This window comes from Acomys russatus, chromosome 24 (assembly GCF_903995435.1).
Source record: "Acomys russatus chromosome 24, mAcoRus1.1, whole genome shotgun sequence".
Lineage (NCBI taxonomy): Eukaryota > Metazoa > Chordata > Mammalia > Rodentia > Muridae > Acomys > Acomys russatus.
The window spans coordinates 3087889-3108768 of NC_067160.1; the positions used below are offsets into that span (position 1 = coordinate 3087889).

The window sequence follows — 20880 nt, forward strand, 5'->3', positions numbered from 1 at the left end:
CAATGTTCTTCTGTTAAGAATTCTCTGTTAAAAAAAAAAAAAAACAATTCTCTGTTTAGCTCTGTACCCCTGTTTTAAGTTGAGTAGTTGAGTAATTTTGTTTGGTTGCGTTTAATTTCTTGAGTTCTTTATATACTTTGGATATTAGCCCTTTGCCGGATGTAGGTTGGTGAAGATCTTTTTCCAGTCTGTAGGCTGTCACTTTGTTCTGTTGACAGTGTCCTTTACCTTACAGAAGCTTTTCAGTTTCATAGTGGTGGTGCACACCTTTAATCCCAGAACTTAGGAGGCAGAGGCAGGTGAATCTATGTGAGTTTGAGGCCAGCCTGGTCTACAGAGCAAGTTCCAGGACAGCCAGAGCTACACAGAGAAACCCTGACTCAAAAAAACCAAGAAAAAGAATTTATTTATATTATATATGTACATATATGTATGTGTTTATGCATGTGTGAGTTTATGATCAGCTCATCTATACCAGTGCCCAAGGAGGTTGGATGGCATTAGATACCCTGGAACTAAAATAATGGGTGGTTGTGAGCTGCCAGATGTGGGGGGCTGGAGACCAAGCCGAGGAACTCTGTAATAGCAGAAAGTGTTCCTTTTGAAAACAATATTATCAATTCTTTGATTAATACAATGCATTTTGATCACATTCACTCTCTTTTTCAATCTCCTTTCAGATCCACCCCATTTTCCTACTGTCTCTCTAGCCTTGTCCCTCCCTCCCTGCCTCCTTTCCTGCCTGCCTCCCTCCCTCCCTGCCTCCCTCCCTGCCTCCCTCCCTCCCTGCCTGCCTCCCTCCCTCCCTGCCTGCCTCCCTCCCTCCCTCCCTCCCTCCCTCCCTCCCTCCCTGCCTCCCTCCCTCCCTCCCTCCCTGCCTCCCTCCCTCCCTCCCTCCCTCCCTCCCTCCCTCCCTCCCTCCCTCCCTCCCTCCCCATTGAGTCCAGTTGGTGTTTCTCAAATACTCTTAGGTGTGAGTCCAACCCATGGTGTGAGGTCAGCCTAACAATGTCGCACCTTTTAAAGAAAACTTTTCTTCTCCCAGAAGCTGTCAGTTGCCAACAGCGCTGAGATAGAGACTTCTTGCCCAACTCCACCGCTCCGTTCTGGGATTTTCTTAGCTTGAGCATGTACAGGTCCTGTCCACACTGCCACAATCATTATGGCTGACTGTCCTGTCCGCACTGCCACACTCATTATGGCTGACTGTCCTATTTCCTATCGTTGCTTACTTCTTCTGGCTCTTACCATCTTCCTGTTTGAAATTCCTTGACAATCCCTGAGGTTTAGTAGTATGAGATAAATATTCCATTTAGGACTGAGTATTTCAGTCTCTCACTCTCTGCATGTTGACTAATTTTGGGTCTGTATATCAATTGCCATTGTATATTAATTGTATATTAATTGCCTTTGTATTCATTGCAAAAAGAGTTCCTTCAGTGAGGACTGAGAGATGCACTAACATATGGCTAAAAAGATACGAACTTTGTGTGTGTGTGTGTGTGTGTGTGTGTGTGTGTGTGTGTGTGTGTGTGTAGGTGTGCTGTTTTTACTGTGCTCATTTGGTGAATAATAGTTTTATATCATTTCCTAGGCTCTGTGGCAGCAGTCATGAAATTTTGGTCCAGTTTCGTGCCAAGCATGGGTTCCATCTTACGGAGAGGTCTTTAGACCTAGTCAGCAAATAGTTGATTACTCCATGATTTTCATGGCACTATTGTATCAGTGGGCAAGTCTAGCCAGGGCAGACATTACTGTAGCTCACAGGGTTCACAGATGGTAAAATTGATGACTACTTTTCTCTTATGCTGGTGTGCTTCCCAGAGCTAAGACAGTTGGAGTGAAGCTTCCATGTTAGCATCAGGTTGATTTCTCTATGTTCTGTCACTCAAGCATGTGTTGTCTTCATCATATCTGGAGCGTAACCAAAAGCAAGGACAATAGGCTGTTATGTGTTTTGGCAGGAGCCTTTGAGATACCACTAACTTTTATATTTGATTTGTCTTAAAACTATGTAGGCTATTCTGGGCCAACTTTGGCTGTAGCCATTAACGTTTTAGACTACCAATCCCCCGTCAATGATTATACTGTATGTGAAACAAATTGGTAAGCTGTAATAATAATTTCACTGTAAAGATTTAAGTTTTGTCAAAAATAAAAGAAAAATAATCCTGTTTTGAGACATTTACATTAAAAATGTTCATTTCTTTTTTTTTGTTTGTTTTTTATTTTTATACTGGTTTTTAAAATTAATTTATTCATATTACATCTCGATTGTTAGCCCTTCCCCTGTTTCCTCCCATTCTTCCCTCCCTCCCGCTTCTCCCCTTCTCCTCTCCCCTATGTCTGTGATTGAGGGAGACCTCCTCCCCCTATGTATGCTCTTAGAATATCGGGTCTCTTCTTGGTAACTTGCTATCCTTCCCCTGAGTGCCGCCAGGCCTCCCCATCTGGGGGACGTGGTCAGAAAAGGGGCACCAGAGTTCATGTGAGAGTCAGATCTCACTCTCCACTCAACGATCAAAAACTCAAATGATACCACATGCTGGCGAGGATGTGGGGAGAGAGGAACACTCCTTCATTGCTGGTGGGAATGCAAACTAGTACAGACACTTTGGAAATCTATCTGGCGCTTTCTCAGAAAAATGAGAATAGGGCTTCCTCAAGACCCAGCTATCCCACTCCTTGGAATATACCCAGAAAATGCCTTACCACACAACAGAGACATATGCTCAACCATGTTCATAGCTGCTTTATACATAATAGCTAGAACATGGAAACAGCCTAAGTGTCCCTCAGTGAAGAATGGACTAAGAAACTGTGGTACATTTACACTATGGAATACTACTCAGCTATTAAAAACAAGGAATTCCCGAAATTTGTGGACAAATGGATTGATCTAGAAATTATCATAATGAGTGAGTTCACCCAAAAATTTCATTTCTAATGATTTTCTTTTAGGCTGCAATAAGTAGATTCTAACCTGCTAGGAGAATGGAGAGGAAAGTTTATCCTTAGAGTTGAGTGGGAGAAATGCCTTGTCTGTCTGGTACGCCACAAGAAGGGAATGCATGTGCCAGCTAGGATGTAACTGATCTTTGCTAAAGCCTAGGTTTAGGATGTTAGAGCCTCAAGATATGTATGGGAAATGAAGCTTCTGTTGGGCAACTCTGTAGTGACTGGGTAAATAAACAAAAAGAATATGGCTTTGGGCCTAAAATAACTCAGGATATTTAAGAAGCAGAAGAATAGTAGTTGGAAGCTATTTTGAACATACTCTTTCAATATTAGGATTAGGTAACTCAACTAAAAATTGACTTATAACAAAAAACAAATGTGAAAAAATACACATATATGTGAAAAATGATAAACTGAGAAATAGAATAAGCAGACTTGCAGGTAGCGTGAAAACATTTGCATCTTCATGTCTTGACAAATTAGCATTGATTGACCTATCTTTATTTATAACTTTTTTGTAAAACAGAACATATAGTTATCCTGCAATATGCCAAGAGTAGGGAGGGTCCTCTTCAAATTCATGAACTTTATAGAGCCAGAAAAGGTTATTTTGTAAGTGAATCCATGGGCATTTTGAAAATTAAAATCAGACGGGTAAATTATGTAATATTGTGACTGACTAACCAGCTGTGTTTCAAGTAACTTCTGCTCTTATTTATTTATTAAAATTATTTAGCAGTAAGAGTCAAACCTAGTGTCTTGCACAAGCTAGGCACGTTCTTTATTACTTACCTAATCTCTTCAACTCAAGGCACGTGGATTTTAAGACATATCTGCATTTGAAGACACTCTTTGTTTCTCACAGTCCTTTCTGTAATGAAATACATTAGTTGAAAATGTGAACATTTGATGCTTGGGGAAGAGAGTGAAAGGATTATTTAGAAATAAGGATATGTACCCGTTGTATTTGTACTTAAGGAAAACTGCTTTCAAAGAAAACCAATTTTCCCAGTTTTTCTAACTTTGAGAAGGGGAAATAAATCATTCATGAACAACCCTTGAGACTTTAAGCTAGAATGGGAAAAACAAAGAGTACCAGTGCTGTTGTGGTTACAGACCCAACTGAGAGTAAACTAGCTTCCTCAACCCGACAAATGCCTTTCAAATAAGCCACAGGACGCTTGGGGACGCTACCAGCAGACTTCACTGCTTACTGTGAACCCCCTTCTTTGACTTGCTTTCTCCCCAAAACTTGAAAGAAAACTACTTACTGTATTCCACAATGCCACATTCAGTTATCAGTAAATAATTTAAAATCGGAAAGGCCATTTGCTTAAGAATACTACTTGGTTAATATGCAATGCATTTTATAAAAATGAATTCAAAATGAGCTTCCTGTAGATGAAACACAGGATGAGCCAATCAGAGGAAGCATGCAAAGAAACAACATGTTCAGACCAGGGACACAGGTAAATGTACTTCTCCTGAGAACCATCTTACAAGCTGTATCTACCGATATGAGACCCAGTCTAAGTTGATTTTCAGGTACGTTTGCAGTGGCGCTAGCCACTTACGCACCCATGGTCTGTCTCTGACTAGCCTAAAGACCTCATGGTCAAAGGAGTGATTCTTCTCTTGCCCCACTCACTGCTTATGACTATTATCAGGGGAGCTGTAAGACCAGGTGACAGCCACGAATTGCATCACCCCATGGACTGGATATTGTTGAGTTGTGGGAGCACCAGTGTCCACTGTGCGACTTACGACTACCACACACACTTGCTGCTGTGATCTTGACAAACACAGGGGCGATACACCTGCCCCACTGATTGGGAGTAAAGCACAGCCTTGTTCCCAGGAGCATGTTCTCCCGATCACCAGAGGATGGAGTGGTGAGGGAAAGCTATAAAAGTGGAACTGTTCGCATTGAGAATATTTTTTTAGTTATTGTAGCCAAGATGACTTGGCGGCTACTAAGATAAATCTCACCAAGACGCGTTTTTGGAACTCTTGATTTTGAAATCCGGTAGATAACAACAAAAACAAAGCAGTGTCGGGTAGAATGTTTCCCAGTATGTTATGTTTGGGAAATCTCCAAACATGATTTTGAAGCACTTTGCCTCGAAGGGCTTAGCCCTTGTACATAATGAAGGAAATTTAATCTCTAGCCGTGTGCAAATCATCAAAGCATTGTTTTGTTAAACCGGTCTGTTTTCCAAAGGGAATAATATGTATTTATATTCTGATTTACATATATTTTTACATATATACGGACAACTATGAACTGGTCATCTTTTAAACATACCTTCCAATGTTTTAAATTTGCTTAATCTTGATGTATTCCAAGCCTTAGTAGACTATTGCTTATTTGACATCGTGGCATCTACAGTTTTGAAGACTAAATAAATAACTCTCATGATCTTATTTTGTAAGAAAATAGAGATGCTCACATAAGTATTTTAATATCAGAATTTCATTGCCAGAATAGATGAGTGGTTCTCAATCTTTCTAACACTGAGAATCTTTAATATGGTTCCTCATGTTGTGCTGATCCCCCAACCACCAGTATAAGAGTATTTCATAGACACTGTAGAACTGTAATTTTGCTATTGTTATGAATTGTGATGTAAACATCTGACAGGCAGGAGATCTGATGTGTGATCCTTGGGGGCTCACAGATTAGACATACGCAGCTTGAGAGCGACCAGTGTAACTTCACAATCAGAAGCCTTCTAAAATAAGAAATAATAATTGCTATTTAGGGTAAAAATTCTTGAGAGTAACTTTGGTTTTCTAAAATATTTTATTGCTTAAGTCATTCATTTATTTATATACCCAGTAAATAATTATGAAGTTTCCAGTCAGGAAAGCACGCAGATGACTCAGCTGTGGTTTCTGTACTTGAAGAACCATATCAGCAAATGAAAGCAGGGTAGAAAACTCACATCAGCAATACGCTGCAATACGAGATAACTGAAAAAAAGACTAAGTTCTATCTCAGAGGACTTTCTGCAAGTCTAGTATTTTAAAGTTATATAAATAAAAATTCAGTTGTATTACTCAATGTTCCAATTATCCTAGATAAATGAAAATTAATATGATGTTTAAAAACAAATTATAAACAATTTGGAAAAAAAATAACATCTAAAAATTATTTTATGCTTCACTAGAATTTATTTTAAACCTTTCTGGTCTTGTAGATAATCAGTTCAAAATCAAATATGAATAATATCTAACTGTAGACATGTGAAACCTGCTATATAGACATTTGTGTTGATGCGACTTCAGTTGCTTGTGTGTATCAAGCACGTTTGTGTGTATGTGTGCACAAGTAGGGAAAGGCAAGCTTTCCAAAGAAATTTGCTACAATCTGACTCTATACGAACAGACAAACTGCAGATATCAGAGAATGAATAGAAAAAATTGTTTTAGCAAGTGTGTTTATAAAGAGTAGCCAATCCTAAAAATTTAGTTTATTAGAGGTAAAACCTTAAACCAAAACCCCCACATATTTAGCTTTGTAACCTTTTATTTAATGTTTTGCAGTGATTTTTAATTTGCATGTGCCTGTGTAGTGAGGAAAGCGCTAGTGTGGCCTGCGTGTGGGAAGACGATCAGCACTGGCTCAGTTTTGCTTTTCCTCCCGTGGGTCATCAGGTCACGTAGGAATTCAGGCTGTCAGGTTTGGTGACAAGGACCTTTGCCTTCTGAGCCATGTTTCTGGCCCCCCTTTTTTAAGAAAAAGATTCTCTAATACTTAATACTTCAGATACTACGCAACCACCAAAAATTGAGGTTTGCATATATAATTTTTACTGTGGTAGCTATTAAACACAAAACTGAATTATCTTTCTGTGGTTTGAAGGCTAAAATGGTGCAAAATTAATCATTAAGAATGTGATACTAGGGGCTGGAGAGATGGCTCAGAGGTTAAGTGCACTGGCTGCTCTCCCCAAAGGTCCTGAGTGCAATTCCCAGCAATCACATGGTGGCTCACAACCATCCGTAAAGTGATCTGATGCCCTCTTCTGGTGTGCAGGTGTACATGCAGGCAGAACGCTGTATACGTAATTAAAAAAAGAATGTGTTACTAGTTAGACTAAAGAGGTCAAAGTGAGATATAGTCACCCAAGTATAGAGATATAAGTGATTTTATGTACAGAATCTATAAAGTTATGCTCATGTTAGTTTAACAAATAAACACTGGCCTCTTTGCTTTTAGTCAGATAATGACAGCAATGCAGCCATAAGTCAGAACTCCCAGGGCTCCATGATGTTAACTCACTCGCAATCCCAGGAAGCCTGGAGTGCTCCATGCTGTGTGCAGTGCTCCGTACTGTGCTCCAGATGGAACAAGCTACCTGGTGATGGGGCTCACACTGCTGTAGTTTCACACTCCTTCACGAGCATCCTAATAAGCTGCCATTTCCATCTTTGAGAAAACCACATGGAATTTTGTTCTCCTTTAACACAAATGCATACACCCTGCTCACCCCAGAAAACTGTTTTTCTCTTTTTAATTGATTCTGGATGATAATTGAAGTTTCATTGACAAGATTAGAAAGCCACATTCATTGTTTTAAGGCAGAATAATTGAAAACACTTATAAAGCCACAAAAAGATATAAATAACAAAGAAAATACTTGTCATAAATACCTAAGGAAAATAAATCAACAAACTCACGAGAAAAAAAGCATGTAAATTCATATTCAAAAACATTTTTAAAATTATTTCATTTGTTGACACAGGGTCTCATTATATAGCCCTGTTTGGCTTCAACCTCCCTAGGCTACCAGGTTGGCTTTGAACTCACGGAAATCTGCCTGTCTCTGACGCTAGAGTCCTGGGATTAAAGATGTGTACCACCAGGCCTGGAAATATTTTCTTTGAAAATATAACCACTTTGAAAATTATTTACTCATAAGAAATATGTAAATGTCTAGGTCAACTGTGCTCTTATTATATATAATCTATGGTTTATATTGAAAAATTGCATGTGGTAACTAAACTTTTATAGTACCTCAAACCTATTATAAACAAAATTTAAAAGTCAGGGTGAAGATTATTTTTTCCAGGATCATTTCTGTAGTTCATTAAAAACTAGAATAGCTCAAGAATGCATAATTTTCAAAGAAGTATTACTTAGTAAATTTCAGTTTACTATGAATATAATTTCATTTTGTTAGCATTAATTAAATTATTTTAAATCAATTCATATTTTAGGTCATGACCCTTGTAACTAAGAATTCTTGAAGACAATGTTGAACATGATCCAGGAGAAAATGTGATTCGAGTCTGGAGACAATTGTGCATGTAAGTATTTGGAAATTAGATCTTCCAGGGGTGAAATGTAATTAATAACTAAAATAGCATCTTGTTAATTAGTAAATTACAGAAGTTTTGATTCACATTTTTCAATCAAGCACACTACTTTTTAAGATGTGAGATTAATACAGGATTTCCTGATTTTCAGGTATACTTTTCTTAAGACCTTAAAAAACAAGTCCAGGGTAGCTGATTGATAGAAGAAAAGCAGTATTCTGAAGGCTGCTTATGATTGACAAGAGCAGCCACAGCTAGCGAGGTGAGTTAATGGGGTTGAACGGTGGAGAAAATCCAGTCTAACAACCAATGAAATGTTCTCAACGCATGTTCTAAAACCCAGAAAATATGGGGTAATGTGGAAAAGGGCTTTCTAATTTTATTCTAAAATAATTATATAATGAGCACTATGCCTTGTTTTCTAATAGAATTCAAGCCAAGTTCATTGTTCAGTGGCAAATATCTACTGAAGATATTTTTGTTTCCTTTGAAAAGTTGTTACATATTAATTTAAATATGTATCATGTTCATATGTATAAAACTAGTGTGTTAGGGTATATTAGGAAGTAAGGTTTAGGGACATTAACCCACAGAGTCTGTCTTTTAGTATCAGCTGACAGATGGTGTGTGAGAGGCCATTAAAAAAAAACCTTGTTATTGATTCTTTGTGAGTTTCACATTGTGTACCCCAATATCACTTATCTCTCAGTCTCTTCATATCCCCCCCTGCCCTCATAACCTCCTTTCAAAAGAAAAGAAAATAAGATAGAATTAAAAAAAAATCTTGTAGAAGTTGTAGTGTGTCACAATATGCCTCACAGCATACCTTTCTGTCCACACATCTTTACTTGTTCATTGCAATGAGCCATTGGTCTGGGTTGAGACCTCTGTATTGGGCTACACTGTTCCTGCTGGATCCTCACCAGGACTCCTCTCAGACAGCCTGTTGTCGCCCTGTGTCATGGAGATCACGTAGCTTTGGATGTGCAGGACCGCCCCTTTCACACACTCCAGCAGTTTCGTCCATTAGCTCTTCTGCACACACACCATCAGGGTCAGTTCTCCTGCTATCATGCACCTGGGGCCAGCTCAGCTCACCTGCCCTGACAGTACCAGGGCTAGCTCTACTGTGATGCTCAGGTGATGGAGAGGCCCCGTTTCCTGAGTGCTCCAGCTGGTGAGGGTCAGGGAAAACTCTCCTGCCCTCTAGGTAGATAAGTGGCGGGACCATCTTTGAGAAGCCATTTTTACCAGCTTAAAATGTAATCTAAATCTATTGGAAGAGAAAGTGGGAAAGAGCCTTGAACTCACTGGCACAGGAGACAACTTCCTGAACAGAACACCAACAACTCAGGCTCTAAGATCAACAATTAATAAATGGGACCTCTTGAAACTGAAAAGCTCTGTAAGGCAACAGAATGAAATGATCATCTACAGATTAGCAAAGGATCTTCACCAACCCTACATCCAACAAAAGGCTAATATCTACAATATATATTAAAAAAATAAAAAATTAAACACTAACAAACAAAATAATCTGATTAAAATGGGATACAGAGCTAAACAGAATTCTCAACAGAGGAATCTTGAATGGTGAAGAAGCACTTAAAGAAATGCTCAACATTCTTAGTTGTCAGGGAAATGCAAATCAAAACAACTCTGAGATTTCATCTTATACCCATCAGAATGGCTAAGATAAAAAACTCAAGTGACAGCACATGCTGCCACTCATGTGGAGAAAGGGGAACACTCCTCCATTGCTGGTGGGAGTGAAAACTTATACAACCCCTTTGGAAACCAATCTGGCACTTTCTTGGGTTGCAGGTCTGTCTCAAGACCCAGCTACCTCACTCCTGGGTATATATACCTGAAAGATGCTCCACCATACAATATGGATATCTGCTCAACTATGCTCATAGCAGCTTTATTTGAACTAGTCAGAATCTGAAAACAACCTAGATGTCCCTCAACAGAAGAATGGATAAAGAAATTGTGGTTCATTTACACAATGCAATGATACCGAGCTATTAAAAACAAGGAAATCTTGAAATTTGTAGGCATCCTGAGTGAGGTAACCCAGACCCAGAAAGACACACATGGTATGTAGTCACTTATAAGCAGATTTTAGCCATGTAACACAGGATAAACACACTACAATTCACAGACCCAAAGAAGATAAGTAGCAGGGAGGGCCCAAGGAAGATGATTAAATCTCACTGAGAAGGGGAAATAGAATAGACAGCAGAAGTGGTTAAAGAGAGGGGACAAGACAGGAGAGGGGGTGTGGAGAGAAATGAGGTCAGTCCTTTGCAGGGTGGTTGTGGGAGGAGAGAAGAGAAACAGTGGGCAGAGGCATCTCTGTGACAATCTGGAGACCTAGGACATGTAGGCATCTGGGAGGATATGGGGGTGACTCTAGCTGAGGCTCCTAGTAGCAAGGGTCATGGAGACTAAAGAGGCCACCTTCTAATTAGACAAGACTTCAGGTGGAGGGAGGGGAACACCAGCTCATCCGCAAAAACTTCGACCCAAAGTTTACCCTGCCTACAAGATGCACAGGGATAAAGGTAGAATAGAGATTGAATGAGTGTCCAACCAATGCCTGGCCCAACCTGAGACCCAACCCCTGGGAGGGGGTCAACCCCTGACACTGTTAATACTCTGATATGCTCAAATACAGGAGCCTCTGAGGGGCTCTACCCACCGGTGGATCCAAACAGATTCTGAGACTCACAGCCAAACACTGGGCAAAGCGTAGTGAGTCTTGTGGAAAAGAGGGGCATGGATAGATGGACCTGGAGGTGACAGGAGCTCCACAAGAAGGCCAACAGAGCCAACTAACCAGGGCCCAGAGGGGCTTGTGGACACTGAAGCACCAGCCAAGAACCATGCATAGACTGGTCCTAGGCCCCCTACACGGATGTAGCCAATGGGCAGCTCAGCCTTCATGTGGGTCCCCTAGGAAGGGGAGCAAGAGTTGTCTTTGACATGGACCTGCTTGCTTTTGATCACTCACCCCGCTGGCGGGGCTGCCTTGCCAGGCCACAGGGGAAGAGGATGTATTCATTCTTGATGCTCCTTGATGAGCTAGGGTGGGGGCTCCCCTTTTCTGTGGAATAGGGGATGGGGGAAGAGGGAGGGAGGGTGGGACTGGGAGGAGAGGAGAAAGGACGGTGCCCTGGGATGTAAAACAAATCAATTAAAAAATTAAAAAAATGTCATCTAACACTAGATTAACATTTACTTCATATTAGCCCTCCCCAGAGCCTTATTCCAACAAGGCAGATAACCTTGAGAATCTCTTTATTTCCTGATTTAAAATAATTAATTTCTGTATTAACCATTCTTCTTATCTTTTAAACAAAATAACGGTCTAGAAACAAACCTAAAGGAAGAGGGCCTATTTTTTGCTCAGTTTGAAGGTTTAAGTCTATTTTGTCAAAGCAAGTAACAGCAGTAGGCTTTGGAGCCATCTGGCCACTTTGCATCTACAGTCAGGAAGCAGACAGTGGTGAATGTTCCTGTTCACCTTACTTTGTCTTTTTTGTTTAGTTCGTGATCCCAGGCCACAGAATGCTGCTGCCCACTGTTAAAGTAAGTCTTCCTGCGTCAAATAGCCCGATATGGGTGATCCCTCGCAGTCCTCACAGACACCTCTCCTAGGTGATTCAACATCTGCCCACTGATGATCAGTATTAACACAAAATTAACCACAGTTTTCTACAGTGGAGAATTGAAAGTACATGTTTATGTTTTTTCAATGTTAATTCTCAGGCAATTGGCCTGAGAATAATTTCCTTCCTTAAACTAAAGTCAGAAAATTACAGATAAATTTAATATTTATAATAAATGAGCATAAATTATATGTAATAAAATACAAAAGATAAAGCTGATTATATCTGTAGTTAAATAATTTTATTCCAATTTTGGTAAAGGCAAAGAAAGAAAGATACTTTCTAATTACACAAAAATACATGTGTCAAATTTTTTATTTGTAAGTCAAATTAAACTAGATTATATTTCACTAAGCTCTGTTATACTTTAAGCCATAATGTTCTCAACATTTGTAACACATAGAACTCTTAATCAAATCCATATAATTAGTGTAGAGTTATAACAGTTTTTGAGGCATATATTAATTTTATGGTATTGAATTTTATTTCTGTCATTTTTATTATAGTTTGAACAAACAGCACATTTCATCTGGACTCCAATGATGGATAAGAAGCATATACTATGTTTTTTGTTTCTCTTGTCTTTTAATATGGTAAGCATTTATCATATATATTTATCTCACTAGTTTTGATTATTTATGCTTTACTTACAGTATGCATCTAATTGAGAAAAGTTAATAAATACAAGTTGAAGTAGTTATTAGATACATAAACTGATTTCATTTTTATACCCAATTAACTCAGTAATAATACACTTAGTTTTGGTATTTTTTATACTTTGAATTTTTATAACCAATATATTCTGTTGGATCCTTGGAGGGTGATTGGATTATGAATGGATGCAAATGTGCAAACTCATGTTAAAGTGGTCAAGTTTGAGCAACACTGGGATGGCACTTTATAGCAGTACAAATGTACATAGCACATAAATATGTTTAAAGAGGCACATGGACTCTGAGTTATATCTTCGAAAAAAAATATTCTAGTCTTTAAATTTTTTCTTTTGTTCCACCAATTGACTGGCATATAGAGACGGACAGGAACTTCAGGGCATGTACTGTGTTTTGTATTAGTTTACTCATTCAGTCATTGCTTGACTCATTCAAATAGACATTGGTGCTAAATTTGCGGGAAGTGTGTCTCCATATGTGTGTGCACATGCACGTGCGTCTCCTCATGTGTGTGTTAGAGGTGTGAAGCCAGAGGGTTAATTACCAAAGCCTCACAGCTTCCCTTCTTATTTGTATTTAGGTTTCTCTTCATCTTTTTGTCTGCACTGAATCAAAGCAACAACGTTGCTTTTCTCCTTTTATATACGTGAGAAACCCAGAGAAATAACCTCACCTAATTCTGTGCCAGCAAAGATTTTCCTGTGGTGTTTCCAAGCAAAGCCCCCAAAACATTCAAACAAAAAGATTAAAAAAAAAAAGTACTGAAAACTTAAATGAGCAGAAAGCAATATTGCATTTCTGTGCGTATACGCATTGGAAAATACCCTCCGTCTAGAAGCAGTGCAATGGCTGCACTTATGAGATGTTCCCTTGGGTAACTGACTAGACTTCAAAAGGCAGGACTGTTTCTCCAGCTAACACCCTCTGTCAAGTGTGCCAGCGAGCCAATGCGAGTTCCCTGCAGGCAATACTGTAGCATTTTACCAATTGTAATAGAAGGAACTGTTGCCCCTCCCCTTGAATTCACCAAGGGGCAGAGTGTAAATATATTAGAAATTATTACCTTGCCTAATTTCTAACACCTTTTCAGTAAAATGGTTTTATGTGTGTTTTTTTTCTAATTTTGTCTTTGAATAGTATGTGTCTCAATGTACAGTGCTTTTAAAATTTTTTATTTAATTAATTTATTCAGATAACAACTAAATTGTTATCCCAATGTACAGTGCTTGATCCACAATAGTAAAGAGTAAACTCAAATGACTTAAATCATCTTGATGTTATAGAATTTCATTTATTCCTTCACAGGGTGACTGCTTTATAAGTCTCTATTAGGAAATTCAAACCCATCAGAAAATAACAGTCAATATTAATGCTAATCAGGCAACGTGATGCCATCCAGTGAGGAAGTTATTATTTTGATTTTACAAATGTACAAAGTTTGTTTATTTTCTGTGTGGTTGATACTCCCTGATACCTGGATGCTATTTTCTACTGTTTTACAACATAAAAGAGAGTCTTGGAAGTAGTAGTGGCTAGCTTACCTACATTCACAGTAACACCAGCGTGGGACCGTAGGTAGAGCGGTGTGCATTTCAGAACCAGTGTTTAGGATGTGTTTTGGCCAGCCAACTACCATGGGCTTCAGGAAGCCAGTGGTGTCTCCCAGTGCTGCTGTTGCCAGCACCCTGAAGCTGTTTGAACCTGGGCATGGTAAGAGTTTAGACTAGGGCTGGGTGGTGGTGGCGCATGCCTTTAATCCCAGCACTTGGGAGGCAGAGGCAGGCAGATCTCTGTGAGTTCAAGGCCAGCCTTATATACAAAAAGCAAGTGCAGGATAGCCAGGACTGTTATACAGAGAAACCCTGTCTTAAAAAAAAAAAAAAAAAAAAAAAGAGTTTAGACTATAGAAACTGGCAAACACTACACATTGGGGATGATCCTCAGGAGAGGCACTTGGTGTTCAAGTGCTTCACTGCTCTTGGTGTTTTCCAACAGGGCCTCCAATAAAGACTTCCACTTTTCTAAAGCCATTGTTGCTTTACTCCCTTAGGGTCTTGTCAAAGCAGAGGAAGAAGGCGCCAACCAAACAGACTTGGGAGTCACTAGAAACAAGATCATGACGGCTCAATATGAATGTTACCAAAAGATTATGCAAGACCCGGTTCATCAAGCCGAAGGTAGCTGCTTACTAATTCTAAGTGTGCACTTAACGTATATTTAGGAGAAAACTATCTATGTGAGTTCTTCACTTGTGTTAATAAAAATTAGCTAGTTGCTTGTTTTCTGGTTTATGTACATATTTTATTATGTATCTGTGAAGTGCATTTTATGACATGATCCAAATTACTCTTTTTAGTAAAATTTAACAAAATACTTCTTACATTGATTTTTTTTCCAGAACGATCCTTTAGAAGATGTAAAAATACTCAAAATACTGACAGACAAGTCAATAACTCTTGACCATAAGTAAATATGGTTTGTAAATTTATCTTTTTAAAAAGCATCATGTTTGCTAGAACTTGCATGTGAATGTTTTTATTCATAATACACATATGTCCATTGTAGCTTGGGTAGCAGAGCTATTGAAGCCTAAATGCCTCTATGTCCCTTAAGACAACCTTTTGCCATTAGTGCCATTCAGGGAGAACCTTCCAAGTACCACACGCTTGCCTTGATTCTGGACACAAAAAACAAGTAACAAAAGTAGAGTTTCTATGCATATCCAAACACAAAAGAGCTCAGTGGTTTAACCTGACTAGCCGAGACAGACTGAGTCTCCAGGATTAAGTACAAAACAGCAAGTCAAGGCAAAACATGGACCTGTTAGATAATTCTGTTCTTTCAAACTGTCAGAGAAAAGAAAGATATCAAAATGTTTGGAGAAAACATTATAACATACTTATCTGTAAGTTAAATAACAAGTAAAGTGATTATCTGTAATTACAAGTGAATTTACATTGAAAAATGAGAAAAAACTTTTTTTCACCCTTAGCACAATTTAAATGAACATTAATTTACTAACATTTCAGTAACTATTTGTGTACTGTAGCTGCATTGGTATTTTGTTGTAGAGTCAGAAAAGTATGTTTTGAAATTTGCCAAACAGTGATATATTATCTGATCTAGGAAATCAATAAGATTGAATTATAAAGTAATTAAAATATTTGCTTACCAATTATATGTTAACTGACATCTTTTATCCCATATTATTGCTTTAAAACTATTGAACTAACTCCTTAGAAATGATCTAGATAAAGATTTAAGTACTAAAAAATAATGTTGAGCAACAGGAAAAGCTTTTTAAAGTTCACAATAAAATAATTCTGTGATAAAAAAATAATTCAGGAACCCTTCTTGTTTTATTTCAGAATTTCACAATGAATTTTGTGATTTCTAAAATGTACTCTAGGAGTAGACTAAGTATCTAATTTAAAAAAAAATTTGTGTTTCTGAAATCCATCTGAAAAAAAGACGTCTATCTCCCTCCAATACCACATAACACAATTTAGACAACAGAACAGCAACACAGTCGTGCTGCCATGTTGAGGCGTATTGCACATAGACTTTTACCGTGGGAGCTTGGACGTGTCTCACATGATTTCTGAAGACATAAAGATGTTCTATAGTAGATCACAACATGCATTTTAATGGCCACGTGTGATGGGGAACATTTTAAAATTTAAAATCACTGGAAAGAAATTGTGGTTGTCTTAGTTGCTTCTTAAAAGTTGGCAGTTATTTAGAGTTTTAGGCCACCAGAATTACTATGGCTCCACTGCAGCTAACGTGATCACAAGATTGGAATACAGAGACACTATTACCAACAAAAATTTCATGCAGCAGTCAGTGTTCTACTTAATTCTGATGAATTATGGATTGTCATACGTTTTTGATTAAATATTCTTAGAACATCAATGAGTTAATTTCTCTATGCATATATAATATGCAATATATATACACACATGTATCACAAAAGCTTTTTATCCTGACATTGATGAAAATATGAGACGATTGTGATTGAAATGTTAAAACAGAAGTACTGACTAGGAAGTATTTGCTTCAGAAGAAAGATCAAATAGCTTTCATTAAGAATACAGTTTCTAGGGCTGGAGAGATAGCTCATCGCTTAAGAGCACTGTCTGCTCTTCCAGAGGTCCTGAGTTCAATTCCCAGCAACCACATGGTGGCTCAAAACCATCTATAATGTGATCTGATGCCCTCTTCTGGTGTGCAGGTGTACATGCAGGCAGAGCACTGTATACATAATAATAAATAAACACATCTTTAAAAAAATACAGTTTTAGCCAGGCTCCACCCATGACTTTAATCCCAGCACTCAGGAGGCAGAGGCAGGTAGATCTCTGTGAGTTCGAGGCTAGCCTGGTCTACAAAGTGAGTCCAGGACAGCCAAGACTACACAGAAAGACAGACACTGTCTCTAAAAAACAAAACAAAACAAAAACCAAAAATCAAAACCAAAACAACCCAGTTTCTGGTTAGGCAGAAACTATAATCCCAGCACTTGGGAGGCAGAGGCAGGCTGATCTCTGTGAGTTTGAGGCCAGCCTGGTCTATAGAGCAAGTTCCATGACAGACAGGCAGACAGGAATACACAAAGAAATCCTGTCTCAAACAAACAAACAAACAAACAACGGGCCAGGCAGTGGTGGTGCAGGCCTTTAATCCCAGGACTTGGGAGGTAGAGGCAGGTGGAACTCTGAGTTTGAGGCAGCCTGGTTTACAGAGCGAATTCCAGGACAGCCAGAGCGGTTACACAGAGAAACCCTGTTTACAAAAAAAAAAAAAAAAAAAAAAAAAAAAAAAAAAGAAATTAAGTACAGGGTCAGTAGTTAATCACTGCCTAATGGTTAGAGACAATCATCAAAGATAGCCTGATTTATTGAACAATTGCTTCATAGCAATTAAACTGAATCTGATATTTACGCAGGGCCATTTCTAAGTTTGGTTTGGGCATTATGAATACTTATTCTTAGTAGTTATTGTAAGATCACTTAGTGACAAAAGCAAGCAATTGTGGCTGTTAAACTCCTTCATTTCCAGGAGTCTTCTTTGCGCCAGGCACGGAGAAGTCTTCCTGAAGAGCTGCTGCAGGGACTTACTGACCCTTCTCTTTGGCTCCCCTCTCAGGGGCTTACTGCAACCGGACCTGGGACGGCTGGCTGTGCTGGAACGATGTTGCCGCAGGAACCGAGTCGATGCAGTATTGCCCTGATTACTTTCAGGATTTTGATCCTTCAGGTATCTGCTAGAATTTAATTAGAGATCTTACTGAAATCTGTTTAGTGAACACTGTGTTTATTAAATGCATTTGGAACTTATCATAAATGTAGGCTAGAAATATTTTCAGTATATAAGTATCTTAATTTTAAGTTTTTTTTACTTTTGAATTCATTTAACCAAAGAAAAAATTTGAACAAAAACTGTAGGTTTATTAAACTCCTTTAAATTATCTTCTTTTTACTATTAAAGAGAAGGTTACAAAGATCTGTGACCAAGATGGAAACTGGTTTAGACATCCAGATAGTAACCGGATATGGACAAACTACACCCTGTGTAACAACAGCACCCACGAGAAAGTGAAGGTATGTCACAACTGGGAGTTAAGATTTCTTTCTTTTTTATTTTTGTTTTTTCTTTTTCAAGACGTGGTTTCTCTGTGTAGCCATGGCTGTCCTGGAACTTGCTCTGTAGACCATGCTGGCCTTGAACTCAAAAGAGATCCGCCTACCTCTGCCTCCCGAGTGCTGGGATTAAAGGCATGAGCCACCACTGCCCAGCTTGATTTCCTTTTTTTGAAACAGTCTAATAAAGTACTGTGGAGAAGAAGTCAGTGGTCCATTCCACAGTAAAACCATTTTGTAATATTATTTGAGAAGGACAAAAGTAAATCTGTGGAAAAGCTGCCATTAGTTCTGTCATTACACTGGGAAAGTAGTCAATGCCTCACTATTGGGGTTTCAGATTTTCCATAGAAAATATAACTTGAAAGTGTAATATAAGGGGAAACTTCCGTTTCTAGTGGAATCCTAGAGTTACTTTAAAAACTGTCCTTAGGCAAACAGGCTAAGTTCAGCGGGGCCCTAAGCCCCCACCTGCTCCTCGGTAGAAGGAGCCATCCTAACCGGCTGTGCAGGACGCTATTACTCTTATTCCTGTTTTGAAATATAGAATTAAAGCCAAAGTTAAGGACAACAGTCACAGAGCAGCACTTGATTGAAATACTTTTATGTATTGTCAGTTGTGTGTGTATATGATTAAAAGTGAGAACATTGATCTGCTTCCTGTTTTGGAACTTTATCTGCCTCATGGCCGTGGACAAGAAATCCCTCTTGTGCTAAACAGGACAAGTGTACTTTCTTCCAGTGGCTCCCAGTAAAGTGTAACTACTAGACAACGGCAAGCTGTCACTGTACTTAAACATCACGCATGCTCTGCCTGTTTAGAGGCACTCAAATGTCCAAACCAAAACCGAAGCCGGCTAACCAACCAAGCAACTAACCAAGCAACCAAGCAACCAACCAACTAACCAACCGACCCACCAACCAACTAACTAACCAACTAATCCACCAACCAACTAACCAACTAACCAATCAACCAACTAACCAACCAACTAATCCACCAAACAACCAACCAACTAACCAGCCAACCTACCAACCAACTAAGCAACCAACCAACCAACCAACCAACCAACCAACCAACCAACCAACTAAGCTACCAACCAACCAACCAACCAACCAACCAACCAACCAGCCAGCTAGCCAACCAACCAATCAAAACCTCTCTAAATGTCATGTTAAAAGTAAATAGAAAAAGAAAGAGAGCAAAAACTAAGACCATTGACCATATTAAAGGATCATTTAAGTTTCCATGTTAAGATCTGTCTCTGAGCCTCATATGAAAATGAAATAGAAAAACTGAATAGTAAAAAAAGGCTTATCAGGCATTTAATTCTGAACAAACCAAATCAATCAAGTATTATTTGATTTTGAATATAAAATGCTGATTTTATGTATAGTGTAAGCTAGGTCAATAAATGCGTTACCTCAAAGGTTTAATGTGACTTCTGATTCCTTAAAGAAGGATATGTGACACAATTTTTTAATAACTCACTTGATAAATTTGCATAGATGTTATTCATTTATATGCTTTCAAATATTTATTGGCTTTTATTCAAGTGATTATAAATCTATCAACATGTTTTTTAAAAATAATATTTATTCATTTGAATTTTATTTAACACACATATAGATTTTTAGATACAAAACTCATACTATGTTTTTATCACACAATTATAGACCGCATTGAATTTATTCTACCTAACTATAATTGGACATGGATTATCTATTGCGTCCCTGATCATCTCCCTCATCATATTTTTTTATTTCAAGTAAGTACATTTAAATATTTCTTAATTTGAAAACTATGATTAATGTACATTATATGGATAATAAGCTCATGTGCTGACAAAATATAGGTAACAATATTAAGTTTAATAGTTAAAGTAAATTGGAATTTTTAAATTTTATTTCAGTTTTATGAAATAGACATGATAAGAATAAGTGTTTAGGTTCTCATTCTTTTCATAATTTCTAGCTGTGGGTCTCTATATTTGTTGTCATCTGATACAGGAGGAAGCTTCTCTGATAATGGCTGAGCAAGGCAACAATCTATAAATATAACAAAATGTCATTTTATTGCTATATTTAAAAAACAGTAGTATTTGGTTTCTCCTAGGTCCCTGGGCTCTCTAATCTCAAGTTCTTGGTCACCTAAATAGTGACAAGGATGGTTTACATCTCATGGAGAGGGCCTTAAGTCAAGTCAGATAGTAGTTGGTTAGTCCCACAATCTTTGTGTCACCACTGCCCTAGCATACCATGCAGGCAGGGACATCGTTGCAGATCATGTGGCTGGGGCGGTGAACTAGAAATGATCATAATGAGTGAGTTAACCCAGAAGCAGAAAGACTCAAATGATATATACTCACTTATATCTGGACACTAGCCCAAGGGGCATGTCCCATGAAAGTCTTCACTTACCAGGAAAGTGGGACAGTGGTGAGGACATCCTATTGGGACTCTAGCTGAGAGAAGCATGGGAGAATGGGGAAATAGAATGATCCAGAGGGTCCTAGAAACCTACAAGAAGAACATTATGATGGGCAGATCTTGGCCCAGGGGTCCTGCTCAAACTATGGCACCAACCAAGGACAATACAGGCAGTAAACTTCAAAC

At 38.5% G+C, this 20880-nt stretch overlaps 1 protein-coding gene and 1 long non-coding RNA gene across 2 annotated transcripts in view; both read left to right on the forward strand.

Annotated features, from left to right (window-relative positions):
• The window catches only part of LOC127206902 (uncharacterized), a 49078-nt gene extending 40480 nt beyond the window's left edge, over positions 1-8598 (forward strand). The window contains exons 3-4 of the long non-coding RNA XR_007832898.1: positions 8182-8271; positions 8432-8598. This is a non-coding gene — a long non-coding RNA (uncharacterized LOC127206902). The remainder of the gene's footprint in view (positions 1-8181; positions 8272-8431) is intronic.
• A 3794-nt stretch (positions 8599-12392) lies between these two features.
• Calcrl (calcitonin receptor like receptor) overlaps positions 12393-20880 on the forward strand; it is a 48238-nt gene continuing 39750 nt past the window's right edge. Inside the window, exons 1-5 of the mRNA XM_051167194.1 lie at positions 12393-12547; positions 14676-14802; positions 17774-17884; positions 18116-18228; positions 19942-20033. Coding sequence (XP_051023151.1) covers positions 12494-12547; positions 14676-14802; positions 17774-17884; positions 18116-18228; positions 19942-20033 — 497 coding nt within the window. The 5' untranslated portion in view covers positions 12393-12493. The remainder of the gene's footprint in view (positions 12548-14675; positions 14803-17773; positions 17885-18115; positions 18229-19941; positions 20034-20880) is intronic.